Genomic DNA, 18,778 nt, shown 5'->3' on the forward strand with positions numbered 1-18,778 from the left:
TGAACTGTCACGTTACGGTCTTATTAACCCTTTCACTTTCAGACATTTAAACCCACCAACAAAATGATTCTCATTTTTCACCATACTACTGCTACTACTATATCTTCCTTCTTGGTACTTATGCCATTTCTTCAATCTTTTATGCTCCTATCCTCATATACAAATACACGAAAAAGAATCTCAAGAGTTGTACAATTTACAATGACTGTCAAATAAAATAGTAAACATGATGTGAAATTCTGTACCGGATGATGCTCAGAGTCTCTTGTGTTCAGAACAACTGTTCTGTTCTCCAATTTCAGTGAAGAACGCCGTTTGACTCTGAAACCCTAGGAATCAGAACCGTCACTTTCCTGATCCGCAACTAGTTGTGCATCTTGTACCGCAGAGAAGAACCGAGTTTTCTTGTTACTGCTGCTGCTTGCTACTTCCTCTGAGTGCTTAGACTAACTACTGCTACTACAGTTAGCTCGTCTGTTTACCTGCTTTTACAAGAATACAGAGAATCGAATATAAGTAAGAAAGAAAGAAAGAAAGAAAGAAAGAACGAAAGAAAGAGAATGTTAAACTGTAAGTTTGTTGTGAATTCTTGGTCAGAAACTTACGTAATCAGCACTTGTAGAGCATTCATAATCATCAGCCACTGAGGAGATACATGAAGCATTTGCTTCGTAGCTCATGACAGGATTTTCAGGTTGCAATATCTCTACATCGGTATTGAAGTCAAAGTATATAGTGGAATACGGTGAGTATCCGTCGACTTCTATTCTTTTGTGTTCTATTCTCGTCAAAAAAAATTGAAACTGATATAAATATCAGTTTTCCGTTTGGTTTGACTGCTTCACAACATTTGACATCTTTGCTATATTTTATGCATATCATTTTAAATATTTAAACATGTGTTATTTTATGTATTTTTATATAAATATAAAGACAAATCACATATTTAGTAATATTTAATAACATTTTGGCGAGATAGCTATTTTCTGGTTGGTTCCCGTTCAGTAACTAAGATAAAAAATATTTGTATTAACTTGTTATAAAATAATAATATCTGGAAAAAGTGGCAGGCCATACCAAGAATAATTTATATGCTTGATGTATAATTCCATTAACACTTTCTTTCTGTTTCATTGCTGTTTTGATTAAATTATAAGACATGTATATATTTGATAATACAAACAATATCTTCTGTTTTGAGTGAGGCAATAATATAATGGTTATTGCATGTTACATGTAACATGTAACATGTAACCAACCACTTACAATCCTTGACAGTTTGCAAAATCAATCAGATCATAATAAATTCTAGTTTAGTAATAGTTTTATCAAAATAATGATTCTGTCGTTTTCTTCCCTCTTTGTAGTAAAAAATAAATTGGCCAGTCTCAACCAAATTCGCCTATTAAAACCCTAGCACTTTCTCCATATTCTTCACACAAAACATCACAAGCTTTGCAAAGAGAGAGTGTTTAGTTTTTCTTATAACTTATATATTACAAAACCCTTATAACCCCAACTCATATACTCATCAATGGCTTATTCTAAGATTGCTCTCCTCCTCATTTTGAATGTCATTTTCTTCACCTTGGTCAGCTCGAATCCAGTCCCTTACCGCAAACCCACTTGTAAAAATGCTCTTAAATTCAAGGTGTGTGCCAATGTGTTGGATTTGGTTAAGGTTTCTCTACCAACAAGATCCAAATGTTGCGGACTTATCAAAGGTCTAGTTGATCTCGAAGCTGCAGTTTGTCTCTGCACCGCCTTAAAAGCTGATCTCCTTGGCCTCAAACTAAATGTTCCCATTTCATTGAGTGTTATCTTAAACCACTGTGGTAAGAAGGTTCCATCTGGTTTCAAATGTGCCTAGTGGTTGCGCAGTTATAAATGAGACTCTAAACCATTACATCAAAAGTTCATTTCTTGTTTTGAGATTTCTATTTGTTTCAACCAGTATCCATTGTTGTACTTTTTACATGTTTAATCAATAAAATAAGAAGTTTTGGTTCAACAGAAATTAAAATCAAATGTTGCTTATTCTTTTTAATAATCATCTGCTCTTAATTTTCAGCGTTACGTGTTTTTACAGTACCATACAATGAACCTTTTAAACTTAACAACGAACTTTGAAATAGATGCAACTGTTTGAATATTTTACTTATTAGTTTCTTATTAGCACGTACTTAATCATGCATGCAATCATGGTATATATACTCTGGCACTTGTCGCCACATACTGAGCAATTGAAAAATTAATATTAAGAGGAGCATGATTGAATGAGACCCAACCAGCAAATAATTAAATCACCAACACAAGTACAATGTTTAAAGCAAAAAGGTATTATTAGTTGTCCCATTTACAAAATTTAAATAAAGTTAATAGAAAGACTAATGCCCTAAATTAAAAAAAAAAGTAGTGAACATAAATGAATAGCCGAATGTCCATCCCGAGCTAAAGAAGAAAACATTATTACGAGTAAAAATCAATAAAAATAATTTTAGAATAATCTCGACGATTTAGTAATTCAGAAAATTAAAGCAAAATTTTTTTAGATAGGAATAAATGGAATGATTAGCAAACTAAAAAAAAATTGATAAATTATTTAAATATTAGAAGTACATTAAACCATATTTTAAAAATAAATCTGGGCAAATTTTAAATTTAAGGGCTAAAGATAAACAAGATGGAGACACAAACTAGTTGTAAGTTAATCAAAATAAGTTAGTCGCATTCACGAGAAAACTTAAAACTAACGTAAAATAATTGTTGGTAAACTATAAAATGAATCCAAAAAGTAACTAGACCAACATGATTGAATAACAATTTTTTTTGTTCAAGTTTTAATGATCAATAGAACAATATCAGTTTAGTTACTGCAGCAGCACAAAATAACTAAATATAAATTATAGATATACAAAAATACAATAAAATAAAGTGAAGAATTTAAATTAAAATAGAGTTAAAATAATAACAATTCAGTTATACTAATATAATAAATAGGAAGAAGAACCTAACTACTTGGCCAAAAACCTTTCTACAATTTCAAATCATTACTATATATGATAATATCAAACGGTACTAAATATTAATATAAAATTTAAATTTTTCATGATTTGAATCACCTAAAATCATATGTTTCTACTCTTTTGTCTTCTATTCTCGTCAAAAAAAATAAAAACTGATGTAAATATAAGCTTTCTGTTTGGTCTGACTGCTTCACAACATTTGGCATTTTTGCTATATTTTATGCATATTGTTTTAAATATTTAAACATGTGTTATTTTATGTATTTTTATATAAATATAAAGACAACTCACATATTTAGTAATATTTAATAACATTTAATAACATTTTGGCGAGATAGCTATTTTCTGGTTGGTTCCCGTTCAGTAACCAAGATCAAAAATATTTCTATTAACTTGTTATAAAAAAAAATATCTGGAAAAAGTGGCAGGCCATACCAAGAATAATTTATATGCTTGATGTATAATTCCATTAACACTTTCTTTCAGTTTCATTGCTGTTTTGATTAAATTATAAAACATGTATATATTTGATAATACAAACAATATCTTCTGTTTTGAGTGAGGCAATAATATAATGGTTATTGCATGTTACATGTAACATGTAACCAACCACTTACAATCCTTGACAGTTTGCAAAATCAATCAGATCATAATAAATTCTAGTTTAGTAATAGTTTTATCAAAATAATGATTCTGTCGTTTTCTTCCCTCTTTGTAGTAAAAACTAAATTAGCCAGTCTCAACCAAATTCGCCTATTAAAACCCTAGCACTTTCTCCATATTCTTCACACAAAACATCACAAGCTTTGTAAAGAGAGAGAGTGTTTAGTTTTTCTTATAACTTATATATTACAAAACCCTTAGAACCCCCACTCATATACTCATCAATGGCTTATTCTAAGATTGCTCTCCTCCTCATTTTGAATGTTATTTTCTTCACCTTGGTCAGCTCGAATCCAGTCCCTTACCGCAAACCCACTTGTAAAAATGCTCTTAAATTCAAGGTGTGTGCCAATGTGTTGGATTTGGTTAACGTTTCTCTACCAACAAGATCCAAATGTTGCGGACTTATCAAAGGTCTAGTTGATCTCGAAGCCGCAGTTTGTCTCTGCACCGCCTTAAAAGCTGATCTCCTTGGCCTCAAACTAAATGTTCCCATTTCATTGAGTGTTATCTTAAACCACTGTGGTAAGAAGGTTCCATCTGGTTTCAAATGTGCCTAGTGGTTGCGCAGTTTTAAACTGAGACTCTAAACCTTTACTTCAAAAGTTCATTTCTTGTTTTGAGATTTCTATTTGTTTCTACCAGTATCCATTGTTGTACTTTTTACACTTTTAATCAATAAAATAAGAAGTTTTGGTTCAAAAAAATTAAAATCAAATGTTTCTTATTCTTTTTAATAATCATCTGCTCTTAGTTTTCAGTGTTACGTGTTATTACAGTACCGTACCATGAACCTTTTAAACTTAACAACGAACTTGAAATAGATGCAACCGTTTGAATATTTTCCTTATTAGTTTCTTATTAGAGCGTACTTAATCATGCATGCAATAATGGTATATATACTCTGGCACTTGTCGCCACATACTGAGCAATTGAAAAATTAATATTAAGAGGAGCATGATTGAATGAGACCCAACCAGCAAATAATTAAATCACCAACACAAGTACAATGGTTAAAGCAAAAAGGTATTATTAGTTGTCCCATTTACAAAATTTAAATAAAGTTACTAGAAAGACTAATGCCCTAAATTAAAAAAAAAAGTATTGAACATAAATGAATAGCCGAATGTCCATCCCGAGCTAAAGAAGAAAACATTATTACGAGTAAAAATCAATAAAAATAATTTTAGAATAATCTCCGACGATTTAGTAATTCAGAAATTAAAGCAAAAAATTTTTAGATAGGAATAAATGGAATGATTAGCAAACTAAAACAAATTGATAAATTATTTAAATATTTGATGTACATTAAACCATATTTTAAAAAGAAAATCTGGGCAAATTTGAAACTTACGGGCTAAAGATAAACAAGATGGAGACACAAAATAGTTGTAAGTTAATCAAAATAAGTTAGTCGCATTCACGAGAAAACTTAAAACTGACGTAGAATAATTTTTGGTAAACTATAAAATAAATCCAAAAAGTAACTAGACCAACGAGATTGAATAACAATTAATTTTTTTTGTTCAAGTTTTAATGATCAATAGAACAAATATCAGTTTAGTTACTGCAGCAGCACAAAATAACTAAATATAAATTATAGATATACAAAAATACAATAAAATAAAGTGAAGAATTTAAATTAAAATAGAGTTAAAATAATAACAATTCAGTTATACTAATATAATAAATAGGAAGAAGAACCTAACTACTTGGCCAAAAACCTTTCTACAATTTCAAATCATTACTATATATGATAATATCAAACGGTACTGAATCTTAATATAAAATATAAATTTTTCATGATTTGAATCACCTAAAATCATATGTTTCTACTCTTTTGTGTTCTATTCTCGTCAAAAAAATAGAAACTGATGTAAATATCAGCTTTCTGGTTGGTTTGACTGCTTCACAACATTTGGCATTTTTGCTATATTTTATGCATATCGTTTTAAATATTTAAACATGTGTTATTTTATGTAATTTTATATAAATATTATAAAGACAACTCACATATTTAGTAATATTTAATAACATTTTGGCGAGATGGCTATTTTCTGGTTGGTTCCCGTTCAGTAACTAAGATCAAAAATATTTCTATTAACTTATAATAAAAAATTTAATATCTGGAAAAAGTGGCAGGCCATACCATGATTAATTTATATGCTTGATGTATAATTCCATCAACTCTTTCTTTCTGTTTTATTGCTGTTTTGATTAAATTATAAGATATGTATATATTTGATAATACGAACGATAACTTCTGTTTTGAGTGAGGCAATAATATAATGGTTATTGCATGTTACATGTAACATGTAACCAACCACTTACAATCCTTGACAGTTTGCAAAATCAATCAGATCATAACAAATTCTAGTTTAGTAATAGTTTTATCAAAATAATGATTCTGTCGTTTTCTTCCCTCTTTGTAGTAAAAACTAAATTAGCCAGTCTCAACCAAATTCGCCTATTAAAACCCTAGCACTTTCTCCATATTCTTCACACAAAACATCACAAGCTTTGTAAAGAGAGAGAGTGTTTAGTTTTTCTTATAACTTATATATTACAAAACCCTTAGAACCCCCACTCATATACTCATCAATGGCTTATTCTAAGATTGCTCTCCTCCTCATTTTGAATGTTATTTTCTTCACCTTGGTCAGCTCGAATCCAGTCCCTTACCGCAAACCCACTTGTAAAAATGCTCTTAAATTCAAGGTGTGTGCCAATGTGTTGGATTTGGTTAATGTTTCTCTACCAACAAGATCCAAATGTTGCGGACTTATCAAAGGTCTAGTTGATCTCGAAGCCGCAGTTTGTCTCTGCACCGCCTTAAAAGCTGATCTCCTTGGCCTCAAACTAAATGTTCCCATTTCATTGAGTGTTATCTTAAACCACTGTGGTAAGAAGGTTCCATCTGGTTTCAAATGTGCCTAGTGGTTGCGCAGTTTTAAATGAGACTCTAAACCATTACTTCAAAAGTTCATTTCTTGTTTTGAGATATCTATTTGTTTCTACCAGTATCCATTGTTGTACTTTTTACATGTTCAATCAATAAAATAAGAAGTTTTGGTTCAACAGAAATTAAAATCAAATGTTTCTTATTCTTTTTAATAAGCATCTGCTCTTAATTTTCAGTGTTACGTGTTATTACAGTACCATACCAAAGAACCTTTTAAACTTAAGAACAAACTTGAAATAGATGCAACCGTTTGAATATTTTACTTATTAGTTTCTTATTAGCACGTACTTAATCATGCATGCAATCATGGTATATATACTCTGGCACTTGTCGCCACATACTGAGCATTTGAAAAATTTATATTAAGAGGAGCATGATTGAATGAGACCCAACCAGCAAATAATTAAATCACCAACACAAGAACAAAAAGGTATTATTAGTTGTCCCATTTACAAAATTTAAATAAAGTTACTAGAAAGACTAATGCCCTAAATTAACAAAAAAAAGAATTGAACATAAATGAATAGCCGAATGTCCATCCCGAGCTAAAGAAGAAAACATTATTACAAGTAAAAATCAATAAAATTAATTTTAGAATAATCTCGACGATATAGTAATTCAGAAAATTAAAGCAAACAATTTTTAGATAGGAACAAATGGAATGATTAGCAAACTAAAACAAATTGATAAATTATGTAAATATTTGATGTACATTAAACCATATTTTAAAAAGAAAATCTGGGCAAATTTGAAACTTACGGACTAAAGATAAACAGGATGGAGACACAAACTAGTTGTAAGTTAATCAAAATAAGTTAGTCGCATTCACGAGAAAACTTAAAACTGACGTAGAATAATTGTTGGTAAACTATAAAATGAATCCAAAAAGTAACTAGACCAACGAGATTGAATAACAATTAATTTTTTTTGTTCAAGTTTTAATGATCAATAGAACAAATATCAGTTTAGTTACTGCAGCAGCACATAATAACTAAATATAAATTATAGATATACAAAAATACAATAAAATAAAGTGAAGAATTTAAATTAAAATAGAGTTAAAATAATAACAATTCAGTTATACTAATATAATAAATAGGAAGAAGAACCTAACTACTTGGCCAAAAACTTTTCTACAATTTCAAATCATTACTATATATGATAATATCAAACAGTACTGAATCTTAATATAAAATATTAATTTTTCATGATTTGAATCACCTAAAATCATATGTTTCTACTCTTTTGTGTTCTATTCTCGTCAAAAAAAATAGAAACTGATGTAAATATCAGCTTTCTGTTTGGTTTGACTGCTTCACAACATTTGGCATCTTTGCTATAGTTTATGCATATCGTTTTAAATATTTAAACATGTGTTATTTTATGTATTTTTATATAAATATAAAGACAACTCACATATTTAGTAATATTTAATAACATTTAATAACATTTTGGCGAAAATAGATATTTTCTGGTTGGTTCCTGTTCAGTAACTAAGATCAAAAATATTTCTATTAACTTATAATAAAAAATTTAATATCTGGAAAAAGTGGCAGGCCATACCATGATTAATTTATATGCTTGATGTATAATTCCATCAACTCTTTCTTTCTGTTTTATTGCTGTTTTGATTAAATTATAGGATATGTATATATTTGATAATACGAACGATAACTTCTGTTTTGAGTGAGGCAATAATATAATGGTTATTGCATGTTACATGTAACATGTAACCAACCACTTACAATCCTTGACAGTTTGCAAAATCAATCAGATCATAACAAATTCTAGTTTAGTAATAGTTTTATCAAAATAATGATTCTGTCGTTTTCTTCCCTTTTTGTAGTAAAAAATAAATTAGCCAGTCTCAACCAAATTCGCCTATTAAAACCCTAGCACTTTCTCCATATTCTTCACACAAAACATCACAAGCTTTGTAAAGAGAGAGAGTGTTTAGTTTTTCTTATAACTTATATATTACAAAACCCTTATAACCCCCACTCATATATTCATCAATGGCTTATTCTAAGATTGCTCTCCTCCTCATTTTGAATGTCATTTTCTTCACCTTGGTCAGCTCGAATCCAGTACCTTACCGAAAACCCACTTGTAAAAATGCTCTTAAATTCAAGGTGTGTGCCAATGTGTTGGATTTGGTTAAGGTTTCTCTACCAACAAGATCCAAATGTTGCGGACTTATCAAAGGTCTAGTTGATCTCGAAGCCGCAGTTTGTCTCTGCACCGCCTTAAAAGCTGATCTCCTTGGCCTCAAACTAAATGTTCCCATTTCATTGAGTGTTATCTTAAACCACTGTGGTAAGAAGGTTCCATCTGGTTTCAAATGTGCCTAGTGGTTGCGCAGTTTTAAATGAGACTCTAAACCATTACTTCAAAAGTTCATTTCTTGTTTTGAGATTTCTATTTGTTTCTACCAGTATCCATTGTTGTACTTTTTACATGTTTAATTAATAAAATAAGAAGTTTTGGTTCAACAGAAATTAAAATCAAATGTTTCTTATTCTTTTTAATAAGCATCTGCTCTTAATTTTCAGTGTTACGTGTTATTACAGTACCATACCAAAGAACCTTTTAAACTTAACAACGAACTTGAAATAGATGCAACCGTTTGAATATTTTACTTATTAGTTTCTTATTAGCACGTACTTAGTCATGCATGCAGTCATGGTATATATACTCTGGCACTTGTCGCCACATACTGAGCATTTGAAAAATTAATATTAAGAGGAGCATGATTGAATGAGACCCAACCAGCTGCAAATAATTATATCACCAACACAAGAACAATGTTTAAAGCAAAAAGGTATTATTAGTTGTCCCATTTACAAAATTTAAATAAAGTTACTAGAAAGACTAATGCCCTAAATTAAAAAAAAAAGTAATGAACATAAATGAAGCCGAATGTCCATCCCGAGGTAAAGAAGAAAACATTATTACGAGTAAAAATCAATAAAAATAATTTTAGAATAATCTCGACGATTTAGTAATTCAGAAAATTAAAGCAAACAATTTTTAGATAGGAACAAATGGAATGATTAGCAAACTAAAACAAATTGATAAATTATTTAAATATTTGATGTACATTAAACCATATTTTAAAAAGAAAATCTGGGCAAATTTGAAACTTACGGGCTAAAGATAAACAGGATGGAGACACAAACTAGTTGTAAGTTAATCAAAATAAGTTAGTCGCATTCACGAGAAAACTTAAAACTGACATAGAATAATTGTTGGTAAACTATAAAATGAATCCAAAAAGTAACTAGACCAACGAGATTGAATAACAATTAAATTTTTTTGGTCAAGTTTTAATGATCAATAGAACAAATATCAGTTTATTTACTGCAGCAGTACATTATAACAAAATATAAATTATAGATATACAAAAATACAATAAAATAAAGTGAAGAATTTAAATTAAAATAGAGTTAAAATTATAACAATTCAATTATACTAATATAATAAATAGGAAAAAGAACCTAACTACTTGGCCAAAAACTTTTCTTCAAATCATTACTAATTATGATAATATCAAACGGTACTGAATCTTAATATAAAATTTAAATTTTTCATGATTTGAATCACCTAAAATCATAAGTGTCTACTCTTTTGTGTTCTATTCTCGTCAAAAAAATTGAAACTGATGTAAATATCAGCTTACTGTTTGGTTTGACTGCTTCACAATATTTGGCACCTTTGCTATATCTAATGCATATCGTTTTAAATTTTTAAACATGTGTTATTTTATGTATTTTTATATAAATATAAAGAAAACTCACATATTTAGTAATATTTAATAACATTTTGGCGAGATAGCTATTTTCTGATTGGTTCCCGTTCAGTAACTAAGATCCAAAATATTTGTATTAACTTGTAATAAAAAATTTAATATCTGGAAAAAGTGGCAGGCCATACCAAGATTAATTTATATGCTTGATGTATAATTCCATTAACACTTTCTTTCTGTTTTATTGCTGTTTTGATTAAATTATAAGACATGTATATATTTGATAATACAAACGATATCTGCTGTTTTGATTGAGGCAATAATATAATGGTTATTGCATGTTACATGTAACATGTAACCAACCACTTACAATCCTTGACAGTTTGCAAAATCAATCAGATCATAATAAATTCTAGTTTAGTAATAGTTTTATCAAAATAATGATTCTGTCGTTTCCTTCCCTCTTTGTAGTAAAAAAATAAATTAGCCAGTCTCAACCAAATTCGCCTATTAAAACCCTAGCACTTTCTCCATATTCTTCACACAAACATCACAAGCTTTTTAAAGAGAGAGTGTTTAGTTTTTCTTTTAACTTATATATTACAAAACCTTTATAACCCACTCATATACTCATCAATGGCTTATTCTAAGATTGCTCTCCTCCTCATTTTGAATGTCATTTTCTTCACCTTGGTCAGCTCGAATCCAGTCCCTTACCGCAAACCCACTTGTAAAAATGCTCTTAAATTCAAGGTGTGTGCCAATGTGTTGGATTTGGTTAAGGTTTCTCTACCAACAAGATCCAAATGTTGCGGACTTATCAAAGGTCTAGTTGATCTTGAAGCCGCAGTTTGTCTCTGCACTGCCTTAAAAGCTGATCTCCTTGGCCTCAAACTAAATGTTCCCATTTCATTGAGTGTTATCTTAAACCACTGTGGTAAGAAGGTTCCATCTGGTTTCAAATGTGCCTAGTGGTTGCGCAGTTTTAAACTGAGACTCTAAACCATTACTTCAAAAGTTCATTTCTTGTTTTGAGATATCTATTTGTTTCTACCAGTATCCATTGTTGTACTTTTTACATGTTTAATCAATAAAATAAGAAGTTTTGGTTCAGAAAAATTGAAATAAAAAGTTGCTTATTCTTTTTAATTAATTGATGCTCTTAATTTTCAGTGTTACGTGTTATTACAGTACTGTTCCATGAACCTTTTAAACATGAAATAGATGCAACCGATTGAATATTTTATTTATTAGATTCCTATTAGCATGTACATAATCTTGCATGCCATCATCGTATACTCTGTCCCTGTTGACACATATTAACCAATTGAAAATTTAATAATCAGAGGAGCATACTTTTAATGATTGATTGAGACCCAACCAGCAAATAATTAAATCACCAACACAAGTACAATGTTTAAAGCAAAAAGGTATGATTAGGTGTCCCATTTCCAAAATTTAGATAAGATTACTAGAAAGAATAATGCCCTAAATATCAAAGAAATAAAAAACATGTAGTGAATATAAATGAATAAACGAATGTCCATCCCTAGCTAAAGAAGAAAAACTTATTATGAGTAAAAATCAATAAAAATAATTTTAGACTAATCTCGACGATTGAGTAATTCAGAAAATTAAAGCATACAATTTGTAGATAGGAATAAATGGAATGATTAGCAAACTATAACAAATTGATAAATTATTTAAGTATTTGATGTACATTAAACCAAATTTTAAAAAGAAAATCTTGGCATATTTGCAACTTAAGGACTCAAGAGAAACAATATGCAGACACAACCTAGATGCAAGTTAATAAAAATAAGTTTGTCGCATTCACAAAAAACTTAAAACTGATGCAGAACAATTGTTGGTAAACCGTAAAATAAATCCAAAAGTAACCTGACCAATGGGATTGAATAACAAGTATTTTATTTTTTCAAGTTACAATATTTAAATCTGTGTTATTTTATGTATTTTTATATAAATATAAAGACAAAACACATAGTTACTAATATTGAATAACATTTTGGCGACATAGCTATTTTCTGGTTGGTTCTCGTTCAGTAACTAAAATCAAAAATATTTGTATTCACATGTAATAAATTTTTAATATCTGGAGAAAGTAGCAGACCATACCATGATTAATTTATAAGCTTGATGTATAATTCCAGTAACACTTTTTCTGTTTTTATTGCTGTTTTGATTAAATTATAAGACATGTATATATTTGATAATACAAACGATATCTTCTGTTTTGAGTGAGGCAATAATATAATGGTTATTGCATGTTACATGTAACATGTAACCAACCACTTACAATCCTTGACAGTTTGCAGAATCAATCAGATCATAATAAATTCTAATTTAGTAATAGTTTTATCAAAATAATGATTCTGCCGTTTTCTTCCCTTTTTGTAGTAAAAAATAAATTAACCAATCTCAACCAAATTCGCCTATTAAAACCCTAGCACTTTCTCCATATTTTCCACACAATACATCATCACAAGCTTTGTAAAGAGATAGTGTTTAGTGTTTTCTTATAACTTATATATTACAAAACCCTTATAGCCCCACTCATATATTCATCAATGGCTTATTCTAAGATTGCACTCCTCCTCATTTTGAATGTCATTTTCTTCACCTTAGTCAGCTCGAATCCAGTCCCTTACCGCAAACCCACTTGTAAAAATGCTCTTAAATTCAAGGTATGTGCCAATGTGTTGGATTTGGTTAAGGTTTCTCTACCACAAAGATCCAAATGTTGCGGACTTATCAAAGGTCTAGTTGATCTCGAAGCCGCGGTTTGTCTTTGCACCGCCTTAAAAGCTGATCTCCTTGGCCTCAAACTAAATGTTCCCATTTCATTGAGTGTTATCTTAAACCAGTGTGGTAAGAAGGTTCCATCTGGTTTCAAATGTGCCTAGAGGTGGCACATTTTTAAACCGAGACGCTAAACCATTGCTTCAAAAGTTTGTTTCTTGTTTTGAGATTTCTATTTGTTTCTACCAGTATCCATTGTTGTAATTTTTACAAGTTTAATCAATGAAATAAGAAGTTTTGGTTCAAAAAAGTTAAAATCAAATGTTGCTTATTCTTTTTAATAATCATCTACTCTTAATTTTCAGTGTTACGTGTTATTACAGTACCGTACCATGAACCTTTTAATCTTAACAACGAACTTGAAATAAATGCAACCGACTGAATATTTTACTTAGTAGTTTCTTATTAGCACGTACTTAATCATGCATGCCATCATGGTATATATATACTCTGTCACTTATCGCCACATATTGAGCATTTGAAAAATTAATATTCAGAGCAGCATGATTTTAATGATTGAATGAGACCCCACCAGCAAGTATTTAAATGACCAACACAAGTACAATGTTTAAAGCAAAATATATTATTAATTGTCCTATTTCCAAAATTTAAATAAAATTACTAGAAATACTAATGCATTAAATAATACTTCCTCCGTTTTTTAATATAAGTCGTTTTAGAAAAAAAATTTTGTTCCAAATTATATGTCGTTTTCGGTTTTTTATGTAACATTTATTAGTAATTAATGTTGTCTGACCAATGATAATATATCTTCTATTTTTCTATTGGTTAAATTGTGGTTAGGTAAATAATTAATGATGTTTTTGTTTCGAAAATATAAGAAATTAATGATTTTCTTAATTTATGTGCATAGCTTCAAAACGACTTATAATAAAAAACAGAGGGAGTAGATGAAATAAAAACATGTATTAAACAGAAATGAATAACGGAATGTCCATCCCTAGAATATTTTACTTATTATATTCTTATTAGCACGTACTTAATCATGCACGCCACCATGGTATACTCTGTCACTGTCGCCACATATTAATCATTTGAAAAGTTAATGTTAAGAGGAGCATGATTTTAATGATTGGATGAGACCCGACCAGCAAATAATTAAATCACCAAACACAAGTATAGTGTTTAAATAAAAAAGGTATTATTACTTGTCCCATTTCCAAAATTTAGATAAAATTACTAGAAAGACTAAATCTCTAAATAATAAAAGAAATTGAAAACATGTATTGAACATAAATGAATAACCGAATGTACATCCCTACCTAAAGAAGAAAACTTTATAACGAGTAAAAATCAAACGTTATCTTTCTGTTTGATGTATAATTCCAGTAACACTTTCTTTCTTTTTATTGCTGTTTTGATTAAATTATAAGTCATTTATATATTTGATAATACAAACGTTATATTTCTGTTTGAGTGAAGCAATAATATAATGGTTATTGCATGTTACATGTAATCAATTTAAAACATTAGAACATACAATTTGTAGATATGATTAGATTGAATGATTAGCAAACTAAAGTACATAGACAAATTATTAAAATAGTCTCTTTATATTAAACCAAATTCTGAAAAGAAATCTTGCAATATTTGAAACTTAAGGGATAAAGAAAGCCAATATGCAGAAACAAACTAGGTGCAAGATAATCAAAAATAAGTTACACGCATTAACAAATTTAACAAATCAAAATAGACAAAGAAAAATTATTGGTAAACCGAAAAATGAATCCAAATGTAACTAGACCAACAGGGGTATATAACAACTAATTGTTTTGTTCAAGTTTAATAATAAATATTATCGAAAAAATCATTTTTAGTTATTTCAGTGACGCATAAAATAAAATATACATTATCGATACACAAACATTACATAAGACGAACCTATTGGCACAAAAAGTTTTCTACAATTTCAAACATTACTCATTATGATAATATCAGAGTGTTCTAAGTCTTAATATTCAATAAAAATTTCATTATTTGAATCACATAAATTCGTAAGTTTCTATTCTGTTGGGTTCTATTCCCGTAAAAAAAACTGATATAAATATCGATTTTATTTTTGGTTTGACTGCTTTACAAAATTTGGCATGATTGCTATATTTATGTATAGTGTTTTACATTTAAATCTGTGTTATTTTGTATATTGAAATTTCTATTTGTTGCTACCAAGTATCAACTGTTTTGAAATTGATATAGAGTTAGAATTTCTATATGCCTCGAGATAGCACATTTTTGTTGTAAATATCAATACTCGAGATAGCACAAAATTGACTTCACATCCGTACTGTTAAAGTTATCTCTCCATTAGACGGATATAAATATCAATTTCAAAACATTCCAATATGCCTCGAGATAGCACATTTTTAAACTGAGATTCTAAACTATTGCTGCAAAAGTTCGTCTCGTGTTTTGAAATTTCTATTTGTTGCTACCAAGTATCAACTGTTGATACTTTTTACAAGTTTAATCAATGAAATAAAAAAAATTGGCTCAAAAATTAACAACCGAATGTTGTTTATTATTATTAATTAATGGATACTCTTAATTTTTTAAGTAACGTGTTATAACCTGTACCCTACCGTACCATGAACCTCTTAAATTTTACCATGTACATAAAGGTCTAATGGCGAAATGTTCCATAAGATCTAAAAAAGAAACATTGAGAATTTTAGTTTTGAGATGTGCAATAAAGATAATTTGTTCTTTAATCTTTGTGTTTCATAGATTTCCATAGTTAATTTATATTTTCTAACTTCTGAAGTTTTTGTCCTTAATACCTAATTGGTCTTGATGTCTCTGTTTGTCCTTGGCATTAGCTAATTAATGTTCCCACTTGGTTGAATCTTATCTCAAACCGATGTGGTAAAAAGGTTCCATATGGTTTCTGATGGGCCTAGAGATAACACATTTTTAAACTGAGATTCTGAACTATTACTAAAAGTTCAATTCATATTTTGAAGTTTCTGTTTAATTCTACCATTATCTATGTTGTACGTTTTTAACATGTTTTGTTGATGAAAAAATGTGTTCTGGTTCAAAAAATAACAAAGGCATGTTGTCTATATTCTTGAATATTTTGATCCTCATAGTTTTCAAATATTCATGTCATAACAATACCATACCAAAGAGCTTCTAAAGTTAACTTCGTAACCAATTAATTCATGAATTTAATCTAGTGTTACTGGCAAAACAACTGTGAGATTGATACAATTCGTAGATTCTCTTCTTGGAGAGTTTTACGTGGACGATATCATCGATTATGCTCGCCTTTGTGTGCACCAGCAGCTGAGATTTTTTCTTACATCTGGACAAGTTTTATGGAAGCTAGAGGTTTACTGACCTTAGGGAATCAGACAAAAGTTACGTCCAGGATTTCAGATACAAGTATGAGAATATCTTTGGATCCCTACGATCTCTGCTAGACCATCTCGACCTTCCGCACCAGTCGTTCATCCACGTATGAAAGTGAGTGAGTTAATCTATTGCCAAATGTGCGCAATGCAGAAATGCTGAAAATTTTGGTTGCTCAAGATGATTCACTTATTTGGAGTTTGACCATAAGCTAATCCAATAGAGATGACAAATATAGTTGGAACTATACAAAAAGTAGGATAAATATGATTAAATCAGGATATTGGGTTGCAAGGAATATTATTTGTCAGGAACCTGAAGTAATAGTATCAGAGCTTAGTATCACAAAGCTTCAAGTCTTCATTTGAAAATCAATGTTTCACAAAAAAAAAAGTGTCATCTAATATGGCAGATGCCTTCTGCATACTTAGCAGCACTAGGAACTTAACATGTAGCCATATGTGATGTGATAATCATTGTTATAGATGTGGAGAATCTGATGAATCAGTTAATCATGCAATTTTTTAATGTCCACCTAGCTTACAATCTTGGGCTCTCGCTTCGATACAATCGTGATCGGGTGTATGTCCAATATGAAGTGTGTACTCCAATTTAGATTATTTGTTTTAGAGAAAGAATGAAATAGAAGATATGGAGTTGGATAAAGATATGTATCTATGGATAATTTGGTATGTGTGGAAACTCGCAATGAAACTGTTGAGGGGAATCTCAAGAGATTCGTTAGAGCTAATAAGACATGCTCAAAGTGATGTCATGCATGGTATGATGCAAACTCAGAGAGCTCAGAAGAACCTCACCTGCTAAACCACACACAGAATATACAAGCCCTTATGCTTGCAGTGTATATGTTTGGTTGATGGATCATGGACATCTAATTCAAAATACAGTGGATATGGTTGGGCTTGGCTAGATGAGTCTCGAAATGAACAACTTCTAGGGCTAAGAAACAAAGAGAGACGCTTGTCACCTTTGCATTCAGAATTGGATGCACTTATTTGATCGATGGAGAATATGCTCCAATTCTCGACATGTCAACATTTTGGGACATACAGCAAGGATGTCAATTCAATGATTCACAATCCAACAACATGGCCAAGTTTTTAAGCAGAATTGGTGGAGATAGCAATGTTGCAAGGAAGATTCAAGAACTTCAAAATCATACACATACCAAGGACGCAGAACTGGACATCCTACGCTTTGGTGAGACTACACGAACTTTTCTTAAAAGTTTAGTTTTTGTTAGTTATTATATTTCGGTTTGGATTCTCATACCACTTCAAGTTTGAGTAATAAATTAGCCGTTTGATGTTAAAAAACTTCGTAACTGAAAACAAAAAAACGTATAGGAACGTTTTTTGGCTATTTGTTTCTCACTAAACATTTAGGAACGTTTGTCTATTAAAATTATTATTAGCTTTAATCATGCCATCATGGTATATAATCTGTCTCTCTCTCAATGGTTGAGGTCGGACGGAAAGACATCTTTGGACAAAACCAATTATTGGGGACAAAGAACCTTCTACGCCAAGAATTAGCTTTAGATTTAGAATTATAAACACTTATATGGGCAATAGAAAAAATACTGCAACATTTGACTTACCATAATTTTGGGAAAAATTACAAAGCCCTGATCACATTAATTAAAGAGCCTCATGCATAGCCAAATTTTTCAACAGGACTAAAAGCATTTAAGATTTCATATCTTTCACAGAGATAAAATGTGATTTCTGATTTTTTATCTAGAATAAAGTTAGTGGTTCTATTTTGTTTGGCTTTTCAGATCACATCAAATTTGAATAATAGAATAGCAAAAGTAAACAAGTTAATATATTATTTCCTCCGTTGATATATATGATGTTTTAGAACCTTTCACATAGATTAAAGCAGTTGATACAATACCTTTTTTATCCTTTTCATTAGTTTTTGGAAAACGTCAACTATTTCAAAACCAAAAAAAAAGTTTTAAAACATCATGTAAAACAATACACAGGGAATAACATTTTTTTTTACATCAACTCCATGTATTATTAATTCAAAACGAAATGGTTTGCCTTTGGAGCTAACCAAACCGGAATCATATGATCTACATGGAAAAATATGAGTTTTGAGCTCGAGCTATTTTTGCAAGGAGGTCGGCCCTTGCATTCAACTTTCTAGCAATGAAAGAAA

At 29.9% G+C, this 18,778-nt stretch overlaps 6 protein-coding genes across 6 annotated transcripts; all 6 read left to right on the forward strand.

The window, feature by feature from the left end:
- Positions 1–1,478: 1,478 nt before the first annotated feature.
- On the forward strand, positions 1,479–2,615 carry LOC117125833 (14 kDa proline-rich protein DC2.15). Its single transcript, XM_033272442.1, has one exon. The coding sequence runs from the start codon at positions 1,535–1,537 to the stop codon at positions 1,868–1,870; it is 336 nt and encodes a 111-aa protein (XP_033128333.1). The 5' UTR covers positions 1,479–1,534; the 3' UTR covers positions 1,871–2,615.
- A 613-nt stretch (positions 2,616–3,228) lies between these two features.
- LOC103827687 (14 kDa proline-rich protein DC2.15) lies at positions 3,229–5,337 on the forward strand. Its single transcript, XM_033272445.1, has one exon. The coding sequence runs from the start codon at positions 3,914–3,916 to the stop codon at positions 4,247–4,249; it is 336 nt and encodes a 111-aa protein (XP_033128336.1). The 5' UTR covers positions 3,229–3,913; the 3' UTR covers positions 4,250–5,337.
- A 232-nt stretch (positions 5,338–5,569) lies between these two features.
- On the forward strand, positions 5,570–9,531 carry LOC103827689 (14 kDa proline-rich protein DC2.15). The gene has a single exon (XM_033272441.1). It carries the CDS (start codon positions 6,291–6,293, stop codon positions 6,624–6,626), a length of 336 nt encoding a protein of 111 aa, XP_033128332.1. The 5' UTR covers positions 5,570–6,290; the 3' UTR covers positions 6,627–9,531.
- Positions 8,625–9,615, forward strand: LOC103827688 (14 kDa proline-rich protein DC2.15). Its single transcript, XM_033272444.1, has one exon. The coding sequence runs from the start codon at positions 8,667–8,669 to the stop codon at positions 9,000–9,002; it is 336 nt and encodes a 111-aa protein (XP_033128335.1). The 5' UTR covers positions 8,625–8,666; the 3' UTR covers positions 9,003–9,615.
- Positions 9,616–10,282: 667 nt separating this feature from the next.
- On the forward strand, positions 10,283–11,804 carry LOC103827686 (14 kDa proline-rich protein DC2.15). Its single transcript, XM_009103220.2, has one exon. The coding sequence runs from the start codon at positions 11,033–11,035 to the stop codon at positions 11,366–11,368; it is 336 nt and encodes a 111-aa protein (XP_009101468.2). The 5' UTR covers positions 10,283–11,032; the 3' UTR covers positions 11,369–11,804.
- Positions 11,805–12,549: 745 nt separating this feature from the next.
- LOC117125834 (14 kDa proline-rich protein DC2.15-like) lies at positions 12,550–18,284 on the forward strand. The gene has a single exon (XM_033272443.1). The coding sequence runs from the start codon at positions 12,985–12,987 to the stop codon at positions 13,318–13,320; it is 336 nt and encodes a 111-aa protein (XP_033128334.1). The 5' UTR covers positions 12,550–12,984; the 3' UTR covers positions 13,321–18,284.
- The last annotated feature ends 494 nt before the right edge of the window (positions 18,285–18,778 follow it).

The sequence above is a fragment of the Brassica rapa genome, chromosome A06, assembly GCF_000309985.2.
Source record: "Brassica rapa cultivar Chiifu-401-42 chromosome A06, CAAS_Brap_v3.01, whole genome shotgun sequence".
Classification (NCBI taxonomy): Eukaryota; Viridiplantae; Streptophyta; class Magnoliopsida; order Brassicales; family Brassicaceae; genus Brassica; species Brassica rapa.